This window comes from Plasmodium knowlesi, assembly GCF_000006355.2.
Source record: "Plasmodium knowlesi strain H genome assembly, chromosome: 14".
NCBI classification, from domain to species: domain Eukaryota; phylum Apicomplexa; class Aconoidasida; order Haemosporida; family Plasmodiidae; genus Plasmodium; species Plasmodium knowlesi.
The window spans coordinates 764,349-784,027 of NC_011915.2; the positions used below are offsets into that span (position 1 = coordinate 764,349).

A 19,679-nucleotide genomic window follows, 5' to 3' on the forward strand; every position below is an offset into this window, starting at 1 on the left:
CTATCACTATGACTGTATGAACAATTTTTCAGCCAAGGGGTAGAAAAAAAGGGAAAAAAGAAAAGAAAATGAAACCTTGCCTGATTCAAAATAACCAATAAGGAATACTTGATGCTGTTTTTAAATTTTTTTACATCAAGATTCGTAATCATCCTTTCGCACAAAAGGAGATCCTCACTTGGTGTTTTTTCCCCCTTCCGCATTTCACCCCCAGTACATTTTCCTTTTTTTTTTCCATCAAATGATATCATCGGCGCACATTTGTGGCATGCAAATGCGTATGTAATATATTAAGCCGCTCTTCACACTTGACAGTTTTATTTTGTAATCCACTATACGGCATGGGCTACGGTCAGTCCATGTAATGCCCAGAACGAGCAAAAAAAAAACAAAAAAAAAAAAAAAAAAAAATGCTTCTATCGACACATGTTTACTTGAGTGAAGAATATGCAAAACAGGTAACTTCTATGTCCACGTGAATTGATTCAGCCCGCCCTTTGGAAGCATCCAATAAGAAATTAAAAAAAAAAAACAAAAAAAAGTAGGGTCTGTCCTCCCCTTCCACATAGTTACGCACAATTATGTTAAAGTAAGGACGCGGTTTGAGAACCTCCTCCCCCCAGATTGAATAACCACTCCGCACTTTTACGTGTGCTCCCCTAATGTGACAAAAAAATTGCCAACCATGCAGAACAAATCGAATACACCGAGCATTCCAGGCTTGCCTGGATTGCCAGGAATTCCGGGCCTCCCAGGTATGCCAGGATTACCAAATATGCCTGGCCTACCAGGAATGCCAGGTCTCCCAGGAATACCGAACATGTCTGGGCATCCAATGAACGGCCAAGGCATGAACAATAGTGGGCCCTACATGAACAATAACTCGATGAGTCAATTGCCCATGCCATTTATCCCGGGATTAATGCCACCTATGAACGCTTCAGATTATTATGGGAAGAATATGATGCACATGAACCCAGGGGTAGGGCCCTACGAGAACTACAATACCCTTATGTATGGACAACATACCAACATGAACATCCCGATGCCGCCAGGCTCTGTAGACATTATGGGAGACATGGCGGCTATGCATATGGGAAACCCTAATATGATAAAATTGTACAATAAAGATTTTATGAATAGCAGTTCTCAAAAGGGGGCTGACAGTAATATGATGGGGGGGCAGTTGGGCGGAAGCATGATGAACATGCCCATGAACTACATGAACCGTTACAGTGGAGAAAACCACGGGTGGTGTGAAATGGTCGCAAAGAATGGAAGGAAGTATTACTACAACTCTATAACCAAAGCTTCCAAATGGGAAAAGCCAGATGAACTAAAGTCCAAGGTGGAGCTACGAATTTCTCAACAAACTAAATGGAAGGAATATTCCTGTGGGGATGGGAGAACCTACTGGCATAATGAAGAGAAAAATATTAGTGTATGGGATGAACCAGAGGACATTAAAAAGATTAAACTTGAATGTGCTACCGAAGACGCAGAAAATCAAGAGAGCGTAGATAAATGCCCCAACAGCAGTAGCACTACGCATGAAAGTGTGAATAAGGGAGAAAACGCGAATAACACCCCCACGGGTAGTTTCGCAAAGGAGGTTCCAAATCAAACCACTGATGATGCTATGAACAATGTCAGTACGGACAGTACCACGGGGAAAGCAAACACATGCACGAATGATTTTGGCATGTATAGTTATCTCCATATGCAAAATGGGATGCCAATTGATCTGAACAATAACGCTATGATGCCCATCAGCAGCGTCGACGAGGCAAATCAGAAGAAAAATGCACCTGATAAAATCAATAACAAAATAACCATGGTGTGGAAAAAATTCGAAAATAAAAATGAAGCAAAAGAACACTTAAAAATATTATTTGAAGAAAAAAATATTAACCCAAAATTGACCTGGGAAAATGCTTTAAAAATTCTCGAAAATGATGACCGCTGGTTCAGCCTGTCTGTGCTGACAAAGGGGGAAAAAAAGCAAATGTTTTCTGAATATATTAGCCACGCTGCTAAAAGGGCTAGCGAAAATGAAAGGAGAAAAAGGCAAAGGTCCAGAGAATTAATTTTTCAAACATTAATCAATTGGAAAAAATTAAATGAAAAAACGTCCTACGAAGAATTTGCGGCCGAATTTCACAAAGAAGAATGGTGGGATTGGATTACAGAAAATGAAAGGGATGAAATTTTTCAAGACTTTTTAGATGATTATCGACACAAATTTAAAGAAGATCGAAGGAAAAAAAGAAAAAAAACGTCCGAAATTTTAAAAGAGAAATTTCAACAATATGCAGATAAAAAAAATCCTTTAAAATGGAATGATGTCAAAGTCTACTTCAAGGATGATGCAGACTTTAATTCTTTGCACAAAATTGACGCGCTAGCTGCTTGGGAAAGCTTCTTCGAAAAATATCATAATGATGAAAAAACAGAATTAAAAAAAAAGGTGTTTCGAATTCTGAGAAAAAAAAGAGATGCCTTCATTGAATTATTACACGAATATCATAAGAAAAATGTTCTTAATATGAAAACACAGTGGATCTTTTTTGTGTCCAAAATTTATAAAGATGAGCGTTATACAGACTTGTTAGGACATCAGGGGTCATCCCCCAAAGTGCTATTTGACGAATATATTGATTCCCTGCAGGAACAGTACCTGAGGCATAAATTATACATCAAGTGTGCATATAAAGAAATGAATTGCACAGTTGATGAAAATACCACCTTTGATGAATTTTTACAATTCTTCGCAAGTGTGCAGAGTAAATACAACATCCCGCACACAAATATGAATTTTATTTACCACTCTTTTCAAAAAAAATTGAAAGAAAAGAAAAATAAGGAAATTAAACATATTAACAAAGTTGCCAAATATTTCGCCAAAGTTCCCGAACTTAAAACTAGCATGTCCTACAGTAGAGTGATTAGCATTGTTAAAAACTCCAGCAAGTGGCCCGTGTTGTGTGAGCTGTGTCCAAATGAGGAACAAAAAATGGCTGCGTACAATACGTGGAAATCTTCTGCAAACTCGACGAAGAATTGCCTCTCCATTGATTCTTCAGCTTCTAATTCAAACAGAAATATAAGAAATGGAAAACGCAAGGAATCGTTTAGAAATAGTGACGATGACACGGAGGAAGAACATAACAGCAAAGCTCACTCCAAGTATAGGAAATATGCCAGAGAGGAATCTGATTCCAGTGATCAAACAATAGAGTCCTTACGCACCATTGATCATAATTCGCCAAACTAGCCATTTTGTAATTTTTTTTTTTTTTTTTTTTTTTTTTTTTTTTTGCCATGTAGCTATTTCAGTCAATTCTTTTACACTTTTCCAATTTTTTTACATTTTAGCCCAAACGTGTAATACATTTTGATACACTGTGTGCAGAGGAAAAAAAAAAAAAAAAAAATTACAAAGTGGCCAGAAAATGCAGACAAGTATGTATCGGTACATAATCAGATGGATGCAACATTAAATTAGACGAAGTAGAAACTCCCAGTCCCCCAAGGGAAAACATTGCAACACTAACCCTCCAGCTTGATGGGACGCTCAAGAAATACATCAACGTGGGTGAGTAAGAAACGAAGGAGAAAGGGATTAATAGACTCTTCCCCGCATGTTCATTCAGTAGTATAATTTGAAGGACATACATATGTGCACATACACAGATGTACATGCTCTTTTGTGCGTGTGTGCGCGCATATATTCACATGCGCACTCGTTTCCCCCGCGTACACACTCCTAGGAAAGCCATGATTTATGCCATTATGCATAAGTAGCTAATCTTACTTTTTTCATTTAAAATGGCAAATTATGAAAGAATCTAATAAGACAATTTTTTTTTTTATTTTTTTTATTTGTATTACTAATTAGCCCCTACAGCCCTGAGAATAACCCACCCCCCATTTGATTACATATTTAAATAAATTTGAAATTTGGTAATTGTTTTTTTTAAAGGACATGTATAAATATATTTGCATACGCGCATAAGTGCACATATTTTTGTACATACCTCATGGAGTCTACACCCAGCATTTCCATTTAAGCATACACATGCATGTGCGCACATGTGTATATTTAATGTTTTTTTTTTTTTTTTTTTTTTTTTTTTTTAATATATTTGAATAAACATTTGTGTTATCCTTCCCTCCCCTCAATTTAAAACATAATTCAAATTTAATTTAGTTCATACATTGCTTGTGTTGGCCGAGGCCACATTCGTATTATGGTAGTACTATCGTGACAGTGGGTATCCATTACGACGTCAGGCAACAGACAGGAAAAGATACCCAGCGTGTATGAAGTGGGCTCACCTATTTATGCCCACAAGAATGGTGCCATGGAGTCTACATATGTGTGTGTTTGTTCATATGGATGGCGTGTGTCTTGGGTTGCCCTTCCTTTATATAAAATGTACTCACCAATTTCTTGGAACATTCTTCAAATGCTCTAAAACAAATTTCCACAAATGATCAATATTTTCATACTCTAACAGTGCTTTCACCATTTTATTTGTATTTGTTTGAACAAAGTGGGAATACAAATGAGCGCGTAAGGGGGGTATACTCTATACCCGTGCATGTACAAGTGTTCCATGGTATCTTAAGAGAAGGAAACGTCCCTGTCCGTCAAAATATGTCTACGCATGGTAAGGAATGTTCAACATGTTACACAAAAGTGAAACCTCCATTTTGTTACTTTTTTTTTTTTTTTTTTTAACATGTATAAATTCCTACTGCGTAGGATCCCCGTTGGCAGAATTTTATAACTTGACATATACGCCGTGTTTTGCTTACAATTTTGCAATATTCACATGGCCGGTTCAGCGTAGGTTCGTAGATAAATAAACGGGAAGATTCACACAATTTGAAGGTTGCTTATATGCGCGTAGTACGCTCTGCATACCTGAAAACACGTACATTTATGTATATATATATGCACACATTTAGGAAGCGTTTTTTTTTTTCCCTTTTTGTACTTGCTAAAAAAATGGACGAGAAAATTTATAAAAAACGGAAGGCGCAAAAGTATTGCATTGGATAATTTTTGCGAGGAAGCAGTTCCTTACAGTGGCATTTTTGCGTTTTTACCGCTCTGGAAATTAAAATTGACATTGCGCACGCATACACTACCTATTGTGTATACATATAATATATCATTACGCATAAAGCATTTGCACAGAGGGAAATTAACTATGCAGAGAATGCCTGCGATGAATTACCCCCTTTTTTTTTTTTTTTTTTTTTTTTTTTTTTTTTTTTTTTTTTTTTTTTACTTTCCCACTTTTTTTAGTCTAATTTTTAAAAAAGTTTTTTAAATACAATTTTTAACCTTTTGTTAATTTGATTATTGTTTGTCCGAATCGGCTAGCGCAGCTTTTATGTGTATGCGCGTGCGTGATGCTATGCCTTTAGCGGCACGCGCACAAATGTCACGTACATATAATTATATTGCGCACATATGCGTACGTATGCATACTTATGCGCACTATAATATGTACATTTTCCCCCTTTTTTAAAAACGTACAAATTCGAACTGTGCAAGTATTTTCCTCTTTTAAAAACATGTTAATGGCGCCACCCCCTGAATGGAAACGCAGTGTACGCTCCAGTTAGCGAACATTCGTACGTACGCGCGCACGTTCATACATAGCGTTGCAATATGCGCACATATACACCATGTGTACAAACGCAATGCGCATCTCTCATTCTTACGCATTAACGCAAGCACCCATTTTTCTGCCCTTTATGCGTTTGCATTTCACACAATTTAAAAGAAGTACGAGTATTTTACTTTTACACATTATTTATTTATTTTTTTTATTTTTTTTTTTTTCCTCCATCCATTCGTGTACGGCAGGAATTCTTTCGAAAAATGTATCCGTAGAATTTTTTCTTTTTTTTTTTTTCATGGCATATACTCAACAGCACGTGTAACACTGTAGATAGTGGAACACGTACGCGTCGCCTGCGGTGAGCACACATCGGATAGTGAGCAGAGAACTGCAGATGACTTTCTCCTTTTAAAATTTCACAATGTCCCCGAACGGGTGTGTATGTCTGCATTTGTATATATCCGCACGTACGTATGCATGTATACTCACTGATACAAATGTACACACTTTCTAACTTGCGGAAAACAAAAGAGGAGACCGCACCTGTATTTTTTTTTTTCTTCTTCTTCTTTTTTTTTTTTTTTTTTTTTTTCTCTCTCTCCACTTCGCAAAATTGTGTATTATTAAGTACAAGAGAGGAAAAGAATGTGTACGGAGTATACATGATTTTGTAAAGGGCACTGCGAGCGAGTACGATAACTGTATTCATATATGCTGTCTTGCCGTGTGCACAGGCAAATATGTACACGTGAGTGCACGTTCAGTTCTGCAGGCCTATACGATAAAGGGATTTAGTACCCTATTGGCACAGCTAGCGTAACGATATACGGCACTAGCACTGTCCTGAAAAGCTACTTCATCAGTGTATGTTGCACCCATCCGTAACTTTAAAATCATGAGTTAATATAAAATGATAATTAAGGTCAACTCGGCTCAAACTTTGGAGGTAAGACACAGCAACAGGAAAAAGGGAGGGTCGTCTACCACCATCACCCCTTGGGTTGTCCCCATTCCTTTTGCACACGCGTACGTAACGAAATACGTAAGTGAGTATTTCCCACGTGACTTCACATCGAACGTTTTTACTTCGACGCAAAAATGAGATGTCTTTTTCGGCAAAATGGAGAGAAAGAAAGAGAGAACTGTCGAAACGTGTGGGGGGGGAAGGACCTCTGCACATGGCCGAATGTGCAAGAGTATTTACCTATAGATATATGTCTACATGCGTACATATGTAAGTTTCTTACTCACGTTTATATGAACCCATGTGAATGCACCAACCAATGTACATTCAACCTTCTTCCTTTCCCAAGAATGAAGATTCCAAACAGAATCAAAATGGAAATGCGTGCAAACATGAGAAAAGTGTAAGAATATACGCCGACGGTTAGAAAAAAAAAAAAAAAAAAATAGCAGTAAAATGAATCATATTGTTCAACTGTGATAGCGTTATAGCATCACCCGGAATTATGTGATATTTGGCATGGTGAAGCCAACGAAGTGGGGGGTCCCTTGCCTCTTACTCTGAGATAAGAACCTTGAAGGGGGAATCTCAAAATTTTAAATGCTAAATATGAATGCTGAATGATAAAATTAAAATATGAAAAAGAATTAATCGCTCTCTTTTGTTTCTCCTGTTTTCTTAGGAATATACGACCTTCTACACTTAGGTCACATGCGGCAATTAAAGCAAGCCAAGCAAATGGAAAAGGATGTAACGCTCATTGTAGGGGTTTGCAGTGATATAGACACTAGAAAATTTAAAGGACAAATTGTGCAAACGTTAGAAGAGAGAACAGAAACCTTGAAACACATTCGTTGGGTTGATGAAATAATATCTCCTTGTCCATGGGTGATAACTCCTGAATTTATGGAAAAGCACAAAATTGATTTTGTCGCTCATGATGATATTCCTTATGCTAATAATCAAAAAAAAAAAAAAAAAAAAAAAAGTAAATCGAATAGTATTGATGAACCTAATGACGATATATATGCTTGGTTAAAAAAGGCTGGAAAGTTTAGAGCAACGAAACGGACGGAAGGAGTGTCCACGACAGATTTGATCGTAAGAATTTTAAAAAATTATGAAGATTATATTGAACGATCGTTACAAAGGGGTATTCACCCTAATGAACTAAACATTGGAGTTACAAAGGCACAGTCAATTAAAATGAAAAAGAACTTAATAAGATGGGGAGAAAAAGTTACAGATGAATTGACTAAAGTCACATTGACCGATAAACCACTTGGCACCGACTTTGATCAGGGAATAGATATAATAAGAGATAAGGTGCATGGATTATTTAAATTGTGGAGACAGCATTCCAAAAAACTTCTAAAGGATTTTGCAAAATCATTTGATCCCATGTTTATAATTATTCGAAAGAAAAGTAAAAAAGACAACCTCTCGGGGATGTACTTGTCCGACTCCAACTTCTTCCTAAGGACTGTAAAAGAGGATTTAAAAAAAAGAAAAAGTTTAAGTAACACTATAAATAATATTGATGAATACTACTATTCAGCTGATGAGGATGATGATAATAGCAGGGTAACGAAACTTATTGGTGTAATTAGCAAAGTTGCTAATGAGTCTCATAACAACGATATGGATAATTATGAAACGTGTTTTGAGTTAGAGGCTTGTTTGAAGGATCGGCACAGGTGGGGAGGCCCCATTGGGGGCAACGCCAAAAGTAAATACACACGGGATGACAACGCAAAGTTGGGCCCAGACGAACTGCTATCATTTTCCAGTGAAGCGCAAGTAAAGAAAGGTTCTCAGTCGAATCATTCCAATGGAAGCCAAAATGAACAAGTAATGAATGCAAGCAGTGTAAACAGAAAGAGCGACTGTAATTTGTACAATAAGACTACATACCATGATATAATTGATGAAGAGGATTTTGCTATGGGGGCAATAGCCCACAAAGGTGTGGTGAGAAAAAATTCAAACGAGATGAGCTCTTGCAGAGAACACAAGAGCAGCAGTTACGATAAGGACGAATATAACAGCTGTTCAGATCATCAGTATGGAGATAGCAAATGTAGTTACATGAAAATAAAAAGGAGGAATAACTGCACTAAAAATAAATTATCAAATGTAGGCAAAATGGAAGATTTTCCAGAGGAGAGTCATTTTACTTGCAGTGAAGGAGGAGGTAGCCATAGTAGTAGTAGTAGTTATAGCAGTGCCAATGGTGGAATGGGGCATACGCCAGAGAGCAGTGACGCTTCGGAGTGTCCCAAAAGGAACGACAAACAAAACGATGCTACCGAGAAGGGAAATGGTCAAGGCGATGATGCACAGGGGGTGAACACATCCAATCAGGAGAAAACAAGCGAATCTAACAAAGAGGACAATGTACTTAAGGGTATTCCAAAGGAGAAGAAAAAAATTGTAATTTATGCAGATGGAGTGTATGACATGCTCCACCTGGGACACATGAAGCAATTGGAACAAGCAAAGAAGATGTTCGAAAATACAGTACTTATAGTAGGTGTGACTAGCGACAATGAGACGAAACTTTTCAAAGGACAGATTGTGCAAACATTGGAAGAAAGGACCGAAACGTTGAGGCACGTCCGATGGGTTGATGAAATAATATCTCCTTGTCCATGGGTGATAACTCCTGAATTTATGGAAAAGCACAAAATTGATTTTGTCGCTCATGATGATATTCCTTATGCTAATAATCAAAAAAAAAAAAAAAAAAAAAAAAGTAAATCAAATAGTATTGATGAACCTAATGATGATATATATGCTTGGTTAAAAAGGGCTGGAAAGTTTAGAGCAACGAAACGGACGGAAGGAGTGTCCACGACAGATTTGATAGTAAGAATTTTAAAAAATTATGAAGATTATATTGAACGATCGTTACAAAGGGGTATCCACCCTAATGAACTAAACATTGGAGTTACAAAAGCACAGTCAATTAAAATGAAAAAGAACTTAATAAGATGGGGAGAAAAAGTTACAGATGAATTGACTAAAGTCACCTTGACAGATAAACCACTTGGCACCGACTTTGATCAAGGAATAGAGAACCTCCAAATAAAATTTAAAGAATTATTTAAAATATGGAAAAATGCATCTAACAAATTAATCAATGATTTTACAAGCAAACTTGACACAACATCGTATTTGTCTTCTCTCCAAAACTTCGTCGACAATGAATACGAGTTTTACGACTCTGCTAGTAGCGTCTGCGACGAAGAAACCAACAGTTAAGGAGGAGGGGGGAGGGAGGAAACTCGTTTGCAAAATCGACCCGTTCGATAATATATTTGGATGTTCCTACCTTTCCGCATATGCTGTCCCCTTATTTATAAAAGTTTGAGCGGCTTTCAATTTTTTTTTTTTTTTCTTTTTTTTTTTTTTTTAACGATTAGTCTATTTTCATGTCATATGGAGTCCTCTTGGATTACCCGTCGCCGTGCCAACACACTAGCACTTTGATGTTTGCCTTTTATTTTTATGTGTATAATTAGCCCTCCTCCCCTTTTTAAGAAAATAATACAAATCAGCATTGTGTATGTGTGTGTGGCCTCTTCTGTATGCATAGCAGTGTACATGTTTGCGTCGTTCGAGCTGCTATAGCTATGCGATGTTATGCCATCGAATGCCACTTTATGCCGCCTAGTGTTTCACTATACCATGCAGTGTCACACTATTCCAGATCATCATATGTATGTCCATTTTTGTGCCTTTTTTTTTTTTTTTTTTTTTTTTTAAATCCCTTATAAAGAAAGCAAAATTAATCAACCACATAAAGCAAACTTGTGTTTACATATCATTTGACTCCTTCCAAAAAATCATTAAAATGACGAACCGTATCATTTGAGCATCCGCCTTGTGTGTGCAAGTATATCCGTTTTTTCTTTTCTTTTCCAACTGGCGCAACATAAATTGCAGATTATTTAAATCTTTTAAATGCGCCCCCTAAAGCATGACAAGTTGAGGAGAAATTTCTGTGCTCCTGTGGGACACAGGCGAAAATGTTCAGTGCTATCTTCTTCTTTTTCATTTTAGTGAACAGAAGGACGGTGTAGAAATAGGGAGAACCTCACCTGGGGGGGAGTCCCTTTTTAACTTTTCCTCTTCCTCTAACGTAAATTTTTTTTTTTTTTTTTTTTGCAGTTCCTTTTGGGCAGTTCAAGGTGTGTGGGGTGTATATACATGAAAAAGCGCTTGTCTATTTATCGCTCTACCTGTTCATACCAAGTTGTATAAGAATTCGTGCAGACCCTCTGGTAATTTTCAAAAGGGTAACATAAACTCAGGTGTTGTTGTTTTTCACTTTACATAGATACACTCTTCATCCAACTCACGCGTGTTGCAAAAAAAAAAAAAAAAAAAAAAAAAAAATCACTTCCATGGCTAGCTGTTAATACACATGAAAAATGTCTCTCCCTTCCTTTCCTGTCTGAGTAGACATAACAACGCGGGGCCCTTTTGACCCATTTGTCAATTTTGTTTCGTCCACAATTGGAGAATTTTCTTCCTTAGCAATTTGGTGATTTTCTCCTTAACACCTCGACGGTTTGCCTTTTCAATAACTTTACAATTTGGTCTGTTGTCATCCTCTTTTTCCAGTGTCCTGTACCTTCTCAGCGCAAAATGAAAGCCATAGTGGCCGTCACAATCATCATTCTACTGTTCAGACAAAGCGCTAACGTATCCGCCTTGAAAAATATCAAAGGGGAATTATCTTGGTTAGCCACAACCCCCGATGTAGGGACCCTAACGAACACGATAGAAAATTACAAGAACGAGGTGGAAGCCCAGGTAGGGAAAACCAAATGAATCCTTCCTCCGGGAGGTGTATACCCATTGAGGTTCACTTAAAGAAGTTTTTGTTCTTTCCCCCAAGTGTGCCCGATATGAATGTGTGTTTTTCCATGAATATTTTTCTCCATTCATAAAACTAAAAAAAAAAAAAAAAAAAAAAAAAGGAAAACGCGTAATCCCCTGCAAATAGGTCCTACACTTGAAGCAAAATGACAAGCTCACGAATGAAGTAGATTATCAGTTAAACGAACTGATTGACGTGATGCGTCTCGTGGGAGACACACAAGAACAACAAAAAAGGGAACTGTACAACTTATCCACCTCACTCGAAGTAACGAAAGATGCGTTGTTGAAAATGTTAAGTGAATACGAAAATAGAATCGACCAGTTAGAGTACATCATTATGGACACCAAGAAATATGACCCATACAAGGAAAGTTTTAATTATCCTATATCCAAGTATTGGCTGCAAGTGGACTTTCTTAAAATTAAATCTCTATGGAAGTATCAGAAAAGGAAACGTTTCACTTCCATCATACAGCCCATTGAAATGACAAACATTAAGTACCCATCATCAATTCTGTTGCTAAGACATCACATAGTTGTTGAAGGTTTCATCAATGTCGAGGTGTTCCAAAAAGCTTCTTCTCTCCAACCAGAAATAAATCAATCCGCTTCTGGTATAGTCTTCGATTTTATAGATGCTCACAATTTTAGGTTCGTCCAGTTATCCTTCTTGAATAACCAGGCTATTCTCTCCGTGGAAGAGGTGAGCACATCTCTGCATAGCAAGTAAGTGCCAGTCTCTGGTAGATATTGCTTATGGGTTCATGGAATCGCTTTGCATTTTGATCTTTTATTTCCCTTTGCCCCTTCTTCATGAGGAGCCTATTTCCCCCCATATGCATTCATATTAACCATTTAGTAAATTCTCCTTTTTTCGCTGCATTGCGGCATCTTTGAAGGATACTTTCTAAAGGAGTGGAGGCAGACGGAAAAGACTTCAACACGCTGACGTGCGAATTTGTGGCCAGAAAAATGAACGTCTTCTTAAACTACAAAAAGGTAATGGAAGTGGATTTCGCCGATAGAGGGATAAGAAGCAAAGGTAGAGGAAGCTTTACCATACATGGTGATCGACGCTCTGGAAATGGTGCGAACCGTTTTGTGGGTCTCTTCACCAAAAGTGGAACCGCAGAATTTAGGAACTTCCTCACGGGAACCCTCCAGTTTGAACATCTCCTAAACCATGCCCTAGTAATACCAGACAAGAAAGACATCTCCACTGTAGCAGTGACAAATTCTTATCGCTTCTCCAATAGGGAGAGTAAAGATGACCTGAGCGTGTACTCCATACCTTATAGCAGTAAAGACTACGACGATAACAAAGAGGAGGATATAATCTACGATGTTTATCCTACCCCAGAATCCAATTCGCGTTATGATGATGTAAACATATCGGGACATGCCAAGGGGATCATCATCCCTGGAGGTTCCCCCAAAGAAGTGATGCACAATTCGTGTGAGGAATACAGAAGCAAGAATTTTAGTCTGTCCGAATGGATAAGCGATAATAGAGAGGCATCAAACAACTGGAAATTGATATCCCAGTTTGGTATAAAAAGAATAATATTTCGCAACAACTACAAATATGCATTGATCAATTCGGCACTAATTTATAAAAAGAACCTATGCAACTCGATCAATATATCCTCCTACATTAAAGTCGAGAACGACACAGAAGCGGGACTCCTCTTCAGATATGACAACAGGGATAACATGTACACATTAACAATTTCAAGTACAAATAGGGAAGTTACTTTGAAGAGAAAAAAAAATAATATCGAATCGGTCATAAAAACTGAATACGTAAAAAGCATTAATTCGTTTCAAAGGCATCATTTACTAATCCGGGACACGGGAGAATGGGGCAACCTCACTGTATCCCTCGATGGTGTCAAATTGTTTTCTCTGCGCGGGGAGAATTATTTCAACTCCGGCAGAGCTGGATTTTACGTTGAACACGGTCACGCTGCGTTCGACACGTTCATAGTTGAGCAGCTCAATGGGGACATGGAGAGAAATCACTCCACTTTTGAATAAGAACATTGAAAAAAATAAAAAAATAAATAAAAATGGGGGGGGGGACTCCCAACATTTGGGTTGATACTAATCACCCTTCATTCTTCCCGTTAGATGGTATGGATGTGCCGCTCCTAATTATGTGATGAACACGTATTTTACATGGACAAAGAGTGGGAGGTACTTGTTTTGTTCCCAATTGTGGGGGGGAGAGGGTACTTTTCATCCATTCCGTTACCCATTTGTTGAGATTAACTCTCTCCACTTTGCATACAAACTGAATGCTCACATTTTGTTTTCCCTTTAGGATGTTCCTCCCCTTTCATCCACCCTCCTCATATTAATTCACAGCTCAGTCGTAACTGGAATGGGCACAAGGGTTTTCCCCAAATCGTCTGCCCCACTCGTTCCCTTTTCTTCATCACCCGTCTTAACAAAATGAAATATGCTTAATGCGAATTTGATCAAGTAGAGCATCAATGAAAGTAACAACTTTATAACCTGCAAAAGGGGGAAGAGTTCATTCATCATCCGTCGTTTTGTTTCTCTGGTTTAGTCGTCGTTATGCCATGTTTCATCATGGTAAACGCTTGGACGATAGCCGTCCTTGCAAGGGTATCACTCTTATTACTGTTATGAGGGCCCATATCACGCCCAGCCTGCGCAAGATAATATAGGAGCACACACCCAGAAAGAAGAAAAAAGAATACCACACATATCGTGTGTCATTTTGGGCCCTAAGAATGGGGTGAATGGGATACAAAGACAACGTGGAAAATGGGTCTACTGGATAGGAACAAAAAAATTTCACACACAGGGAACAAATTGATATGTACTGGTATATTTTCCCAAACATGGAATTTATCCATGTGGCATTAAAAAAAGCCTTGTTACTTTTTTTTTAAAGAAAACAACAGATCCGTGCTGGATTTTATTTTCGACTCGAACACTGCCAAAGGTGGTAGAAAAAAAAAAAAAATAAAATAATAAAATATACATAAACGTGTGCTTGCAGATAGCCACCTTTTTATGGATTTTTAGCTAGCCAGATAGCTTTTTTTTTTTTTTTTTTTTTTTTTCTCGATCGTATTATTACTGTTAAATATTTGATCCTGCTTCCTCAACTTGTGGGACGATTCGAGTAGCTCCGATCTGACATTTTTCATTCTGTTAATTTCTTCAATCATCATTTGCCTTGTGTCTTTTAAATTTGCATCCGTTTGTTTTTCCTCTGGTGACACTGAGAATGTTCCATGGTCTTCACTACAAGGAAAGGAGTATCATAGATAAATGCGACAAGAAAACTCTTTTTGCAGTTACGTACAGTTGGACAGGTATACCATATGGGACACATACACGTCGGTACCGCCTCTTGAAGTGCATACGATCATGGTAAAATCGAGTGGGAGGTCATGCGTCCCTATGAAGGGACATGCCCTGTACCTTTTACGCTTGGTCAGAAATTCATTCATACAAAGGCGGTGGTAGTCCTTTCCTTTTTTGTTCCACCAGTTGCTCAGCTTATTCTTATACCTGAAGGGAAAGAGGAGAGGGGAGTGCGCATGATACAAAAATGAGATGAGCGCGGAGAAGGAGTTAACCAATACGTTTGGCCCTTTCACAAAATAAAAAAAAAATAATCTCTTCGCTTTGCCTTACCTTTCCACATTCCCTTGGTGATACTCGAACTGCTGTCTGATGTCCTCCAAGTCTTCATCGGACACCTCCGCACAGAGGATCCTGTCCTTGCATTCTGCAGCTAGGCTGGAGTAGTGGACAATCCTCTTCGCGACTTTTCCTCGAAACTGCGAGCAATGTGGGGGAGGTATTCGTGTATAGCGTGGTGAAAATGTACCCAGGGGAAGCGCAGACGGTGATAGTCCGCACGTAGGTGAAGTACAATGGGCCCTCTGTGGTGCTCCTAAAATTGGGTACTTCCTCATTCGGTTAAAATTTCAGGACGAGTGCGAACGAACGAAACGCCCTTTAGGTCCCATCAGAGCGTGTGCACGCAGTAGGATTTTCCTAATGAAGATGTGCTTTACGAGATTTTCTGCACGCAGGGGGAGGGAGGAAAATGAGAAGGGCACTTCGCTTAACCCCCCCCACACACACAAAATCCATTGCGCTAAACCAACACAGAGTCATGTGCACTGAGGACGTACCAACAAAAAGGCGTCATGGTTATTCAGGTCATCCTCGGACAAAAATAAATTCTTCAGACTGTCCTCAATTATTTTCATGTGATTTATCATGGAGCTGATTTTGCTCAAGGTTTCTACATTTTCGTTTTTTTTCCCCAAGTTTGGTAAAAAAGTTTTTTTCATTTTTTTTTTTTTTTTTTTTTTTTTATTTGTGAAGAAATACAACAGGAGAGGATTACTAAAAAAAAAAAAGGGGTGGAAAATGGGTACCGTTCAGAGAAGTACTACCTGTGTTATGGCCAATACGACTTGGTAATGCAGGTTTACCCAGCAGCAAAATTTCCCTTCCCCATTTTGATACCTATTTGGTACCTATTAAAAACGTTCGACTGGTCACTAGCCGGATGCCCATAAGGCTCATACGCTCATCTGTAAATTCATACAATTATGAAATTCAGTGTGGTCACTTAAAAGTTCGATTAGAGGTCGAACATTGTTATTGTTCATATGTTGTGCAGGGAACAAATTTGGTGAAACCGTTTGCAGACGCACTATTGGAGTTTGCCTCTTTTTATCGCGGACATGTGCATTGTTCTTTTCGCTCAAAATAATTTTGCTCCCAGAAAACGGTGTTCAGCAGGGATACCTCCCCTTTTTTTTTTTTTTTTTTTTTTTAATAGAGTTCCAAATGTAAAGAAGCCTTTTACAGTGAAGCGCGCTTGAAAAAGGCGGTTTACTCCTATCGAAAAAAAAAAAAAAACGAACAGCTCCATCACATTCTCTGGAGCATCCATCTTCCGGGGGGGGCATTGCACCCTGATCAGTACAAAACAGATCTTCCCGAACCTACACACAACAAATTGACCTACTCAACAATTCAAGTTCATCATTTAAAAGAAATTTCGGGTAGGTAAAAATGAGTTCAGTAGATGGAATTACAAAAAACGATGGGGGAAAACGCAAAACGTTTGGGCTTTGAGAGATGCCACACCTTAGATAGTAGCAATCCTCTCCTGGTGATGGCTCGAAGACGTATCATGAGCACGGACGCACATGTGGCAGGTGCTCCTTTATGGGGCATCAACACTTTTTTTCCAGCCACTCTGATCTATGTCCATAGTCAACCTTAAAATGGAGAGGGGAGTTGAAATTGATGCTCAGATAAAGCATAATTATGTAGTGACTTTCTCCCCGTGACGACACCAAAAAAAAAAAAAAAAAAAAAAAAAAAAAAAAAAGAAAAAAACGGTTACAAAAGAACATGGAATTAACACACACATTGAAAAATAACAGGGGAGGATACATTACAATGGATGCTATGCAAATGCTTCCCTGGGAAACTTCCTCCACCTTTATTCTTTTCACATCGGTTAGGCAAGCCCGGTGGGTGGTACGTACCATATCTCCTCACACACAAAAAGGATCTCTTCTCCCACGGGCGCATACAAAAATTGACACTATTAGTTATGCGTGTCGATGTGCAGTAGGTCACTTGTGTCCGGCGCGATGGTCTCAATACCCTCCTGTGGCCTATGATTGGGCTCCACCAAGTTGCCTACCTCTTGCACCTGTTCCCCTTTGTCCATGTTCTGGCCTTCGTGGGGAAGCTGCACCGGTGCCGCTCCACTGGACGCGCCCCGAGGCACATTTGTGCTGGATTCCCTTTTCTTGCTCTTAAAATTATAGTTATCAAAATTAAGCATATTTTCGAGGTAAAATAAAATGCGTTTCTGTACACACGCATATTTGCTCAAACAGAAAATGTAGTTGTCCCTATTGAGCTGTGGGTTAACCAAATCCTCGAATTGAAAAAGCGCTCTGTTATAACTTGCCTCCTCACTACTATGAACCGAATTGGTATTTGCATTTTTATTGTTTGCATCTCCATTCGCTGTAAATTTATATTCATTCAGTGTATTCTCCATCTTATCGTTAGAAAGATTCATCAGTGGGTAAGGTGATTCATCCTCAAAGGGCTTTGTTTTTCCGTTCCATGCTTCATTCGTATTTGTGTTGTACTTTCCCCATAGGGAGCTATTCCCTATTAACTCTGCTTCCCCCTTGCTGCAAATGGAACTAAAAAATCGTTTGTCTTCCTTTTGGTTGTTATAGTTTGAGGGGTAGTCAAAATAGTTATGATTTCCTTCCACAGGTACGCCGGTAATACCGTTTGCATATCTGTGCGATGCGGTTAACTCGTCTTCCACTGGTTGTGGTTGGGCGGGAGAAGCATTGATCGGGTCGTACGAGGTGTTCGGAGCGACATCTTTGGACTCTTTTTTTCTTTTCCTCCTTTTTTTTTCCTTTTTCATTTCTTCGTACTTCTCGAAGAGGACACCTCCGTCGTCAGGGTTGCCCAATGGAGACGTTCCTATCGCAGTGGTACCAATCCCTGCGATGTCCATCTCCGCTGCGCCCCCATCCCCTGGCTGCTGTTCCCCATTTTTTTGATTGCTAAAAAAGTTGGAATCTAAATTTTTTATGTCGCCACTTTTAATGCCCAACTTGATGGGTATATGTTTCTGCTTTCCGGAGATGTAGTTGGATAAATCTTCTTCGTAATTTTTTTTTAAATTTAGGGAGGCCTCCACGAAATCATTAAAGGTATACGAAAGGTCGCAGCAATTTATATCCTCGTTATTCATTTCGCTTACGAACTTTCGGTCTACCCATATTCTGTTGCTTCTCCCTCGCCTCTTAACCAGGACCACATTTTGGTATTCATTTCTATTTATTTTCGTGGCATTCATTTGCTCGCATAATCCTTGGCTCTTTGCTCTTTTGTTGATTTTTCTGCTAACGATGGAGTCGTTGTGGAGGTGAGCATGGTGAGAGTGATGCGGGTGATGCGAGTGATGAGAGCGGTGTGTGCGATGTGCGCGGTGCGAGTGATGACACTTGGTGTGATGGTCACTCTCATGATGGCGGCTCCCCCGATGGTGGCTGGTCGTGTTAGCGCCGCTATACATGCTCTTGTAATATTTGTCCTTCTTCAACTTTTTGTAAATTTTCTCCATTTTATAATCTTTAAAATAATTCCACATGGGACAGACATAGGTCTTATCTTTTATTTCGTTTTTTCTCTGATCAAAAAGGATGGAGTTCAACTGTAGTAGAAGTAATTTTTTCTCATCCCTTTGTTTCATTTTTCGTAAAATTCTATCCAGTCGTCGAAAATCTTCTATAAGTTCCTGCATCTTTAAAATAATTTCGCTGTTCTTCTTCTTGTGTTTCCTCAGTGTCATTTTTTCTTTCACTCTCGACCTGAACACTGAATAGTGTGGCAAAATATTTTGGGAGCTATTCCAAAACATTCTAAGCAGTGGTCTCCCCAATTTTTTTCTTTTACTTTTCCAGTACGTATGGATATCCTTTACAACGTTACTCTTGAGGTTGATTTTCAAATCGGCCGTAGCTTTTATTGCATCCTTCAAATTTATTTCTTCTTTATTTTCCGAATAGCCCGTAATTTTTTCAAACTTATCAATTAGCTTACAGAAATCTTCATCATTTAATTGGATATTTATGGACGAGTTAAGACTTTGGAGGAACAATTCATCTTCTTTTAACAAGTCGTAATGGATAATTGATCCGTCTGTTAATTTTATCCCTGTCACTTGGTCTTTGTAAAGTTCATACCTGATGTAATGCGCGGGCTTCTCAAATGTTTTTAATTTACTTGTATACGTTTCGTCATCTTCGCATATTTTAAATCTTGGAATTACAATATTTTTTTTTTTTTTTTTTTCCGTCTTTTTTTCGCTACTTTCCAGTACTGCTTTCAATTCGTTCACTTCTTCCTCCGTCGGATTCTCCTTCTTTATCAGCTTCTTAATATCTTCATTGGACTTGATGATTAGTAGCTTCTTGTTCAGGAGGATGGGCTTGTTCTTAGCATTCTTCGCTTGCTGACCAGCTGGCGTTCCCTTCGTCATGGGTGCTGGTTTCGGCGAAGTTGGTGTACAAGGGGAAGGGGGGGGTGGGTGGGTTCGGAGAAATTGGTACACCCTGCAAGGGCTACGAAAT

The 19,679-nt window shown here is 38.7% G+C and overlaps 5 protein-coding genes across 5 annotated transcripts; 3 read left to right on the forward strand and 2 right to left on the reverse strand.

Annotated features, from left to right (window-relative positions):
* Window positions 1–685: 685 nt before the first annotated feature.
* Window positions 686–3,274, forward strand: PKNH_1417200 (pre-mRNA-processing factor 40, putative; the record flags this gene model as incomplete). The annotated part of the gene is made up of 1 exon (XM_002262025.1): window positions 686–3,274. One exon carries the CDS (start codon window positions 686–688, stop codon window positions 3,272–3,274), a length of 2,589 nt encoding a protein of 862 aa, XP_002262061.1.
* Window positions 3,275–6,549: 3,275 nt separating this feature from the next.
* On the forward strand, window positions 6,550–9,867 carry PKNH_1417300 (choline-phosphate cytidylyltransferase, putative; the record flags this gene model as incomplete). The annotated part of the gene is made up of 3 exons (XM_002262026.1): window positions 6,550–6,585; window positions 6,953–7,025; window positions 7,286–9,867. The coding sequence occupies 3 exons, from the start codon at window positions 6,550–6,552 to the stop codon at window positions 9,865–9,867; spliced, it is 2,691 nt and encodes an 896-aa protein (XP_002262062.1).
* Window positions 9,868–11,256: 1,389 nt separating this feature from the next.
* On the forward strand, window positions 11,257–13,530 carry PKNH_1417400 (conserved protein, unknown function; the record flags this gene model as incomplete). The annotated part of the gene is made up of 3 exons (XM_039113642.1): window positions 11,257–11,424; window positions 11,618–12,219; window positions 12,393–13,530. 3 exons carry the CDS (start codon window positions 11,257–11,259, stop codon window positions 13,528–13,530), a joined length of 1,908 nt encoding a protein of 635 aa, XP_038970013.1.
* Window positions 13,531–13,854: 324 nt separating this feature from the next.
* On the reverse strand, window positions 13,855–15,836 carry PKNH_1417500 (protein transport protein SEC20, putative; the record flags this gene model as incomplete). Its single annotated transcript, XM_002262028.1, has 7 exons — window positions 13,855–14,010; window positions 14,141–14,246; window positions 14,404–14,458; window positions 14,606–14,772; window positions 14,953–15,042; window positions 15,169–15,314; window positions 15,675–15,836. 7 exons carry the CDS (start codon window positions 15,834–15,836, stop codon window positions 13,855–13,857), a joined length of 882 nt encoding a protein of 293 aa, XP_002262064.1.
* Window positions 15,837–17,113: 1,277 nt separating this feature from the next.
* On the reverse strand, window positions 17,114–19,588 carry PKNH_1417600 (conserved protein, unknown function; the record flags this gene model as incomplete). The annotated part of the gene is made up of 1 exon (XM_039113643.1): window positions 17,114–19,588. The coding sequence occupies one exon, from the start codon at window positions 19,586–19,588 to the stop codon at window positions 17,114–17,116; it is 2,475 nt and encodes an 824-aa protein (XP_038970014.1).
* Window positions 19,589–19,679: the final 91 nt, after the last annotated feature.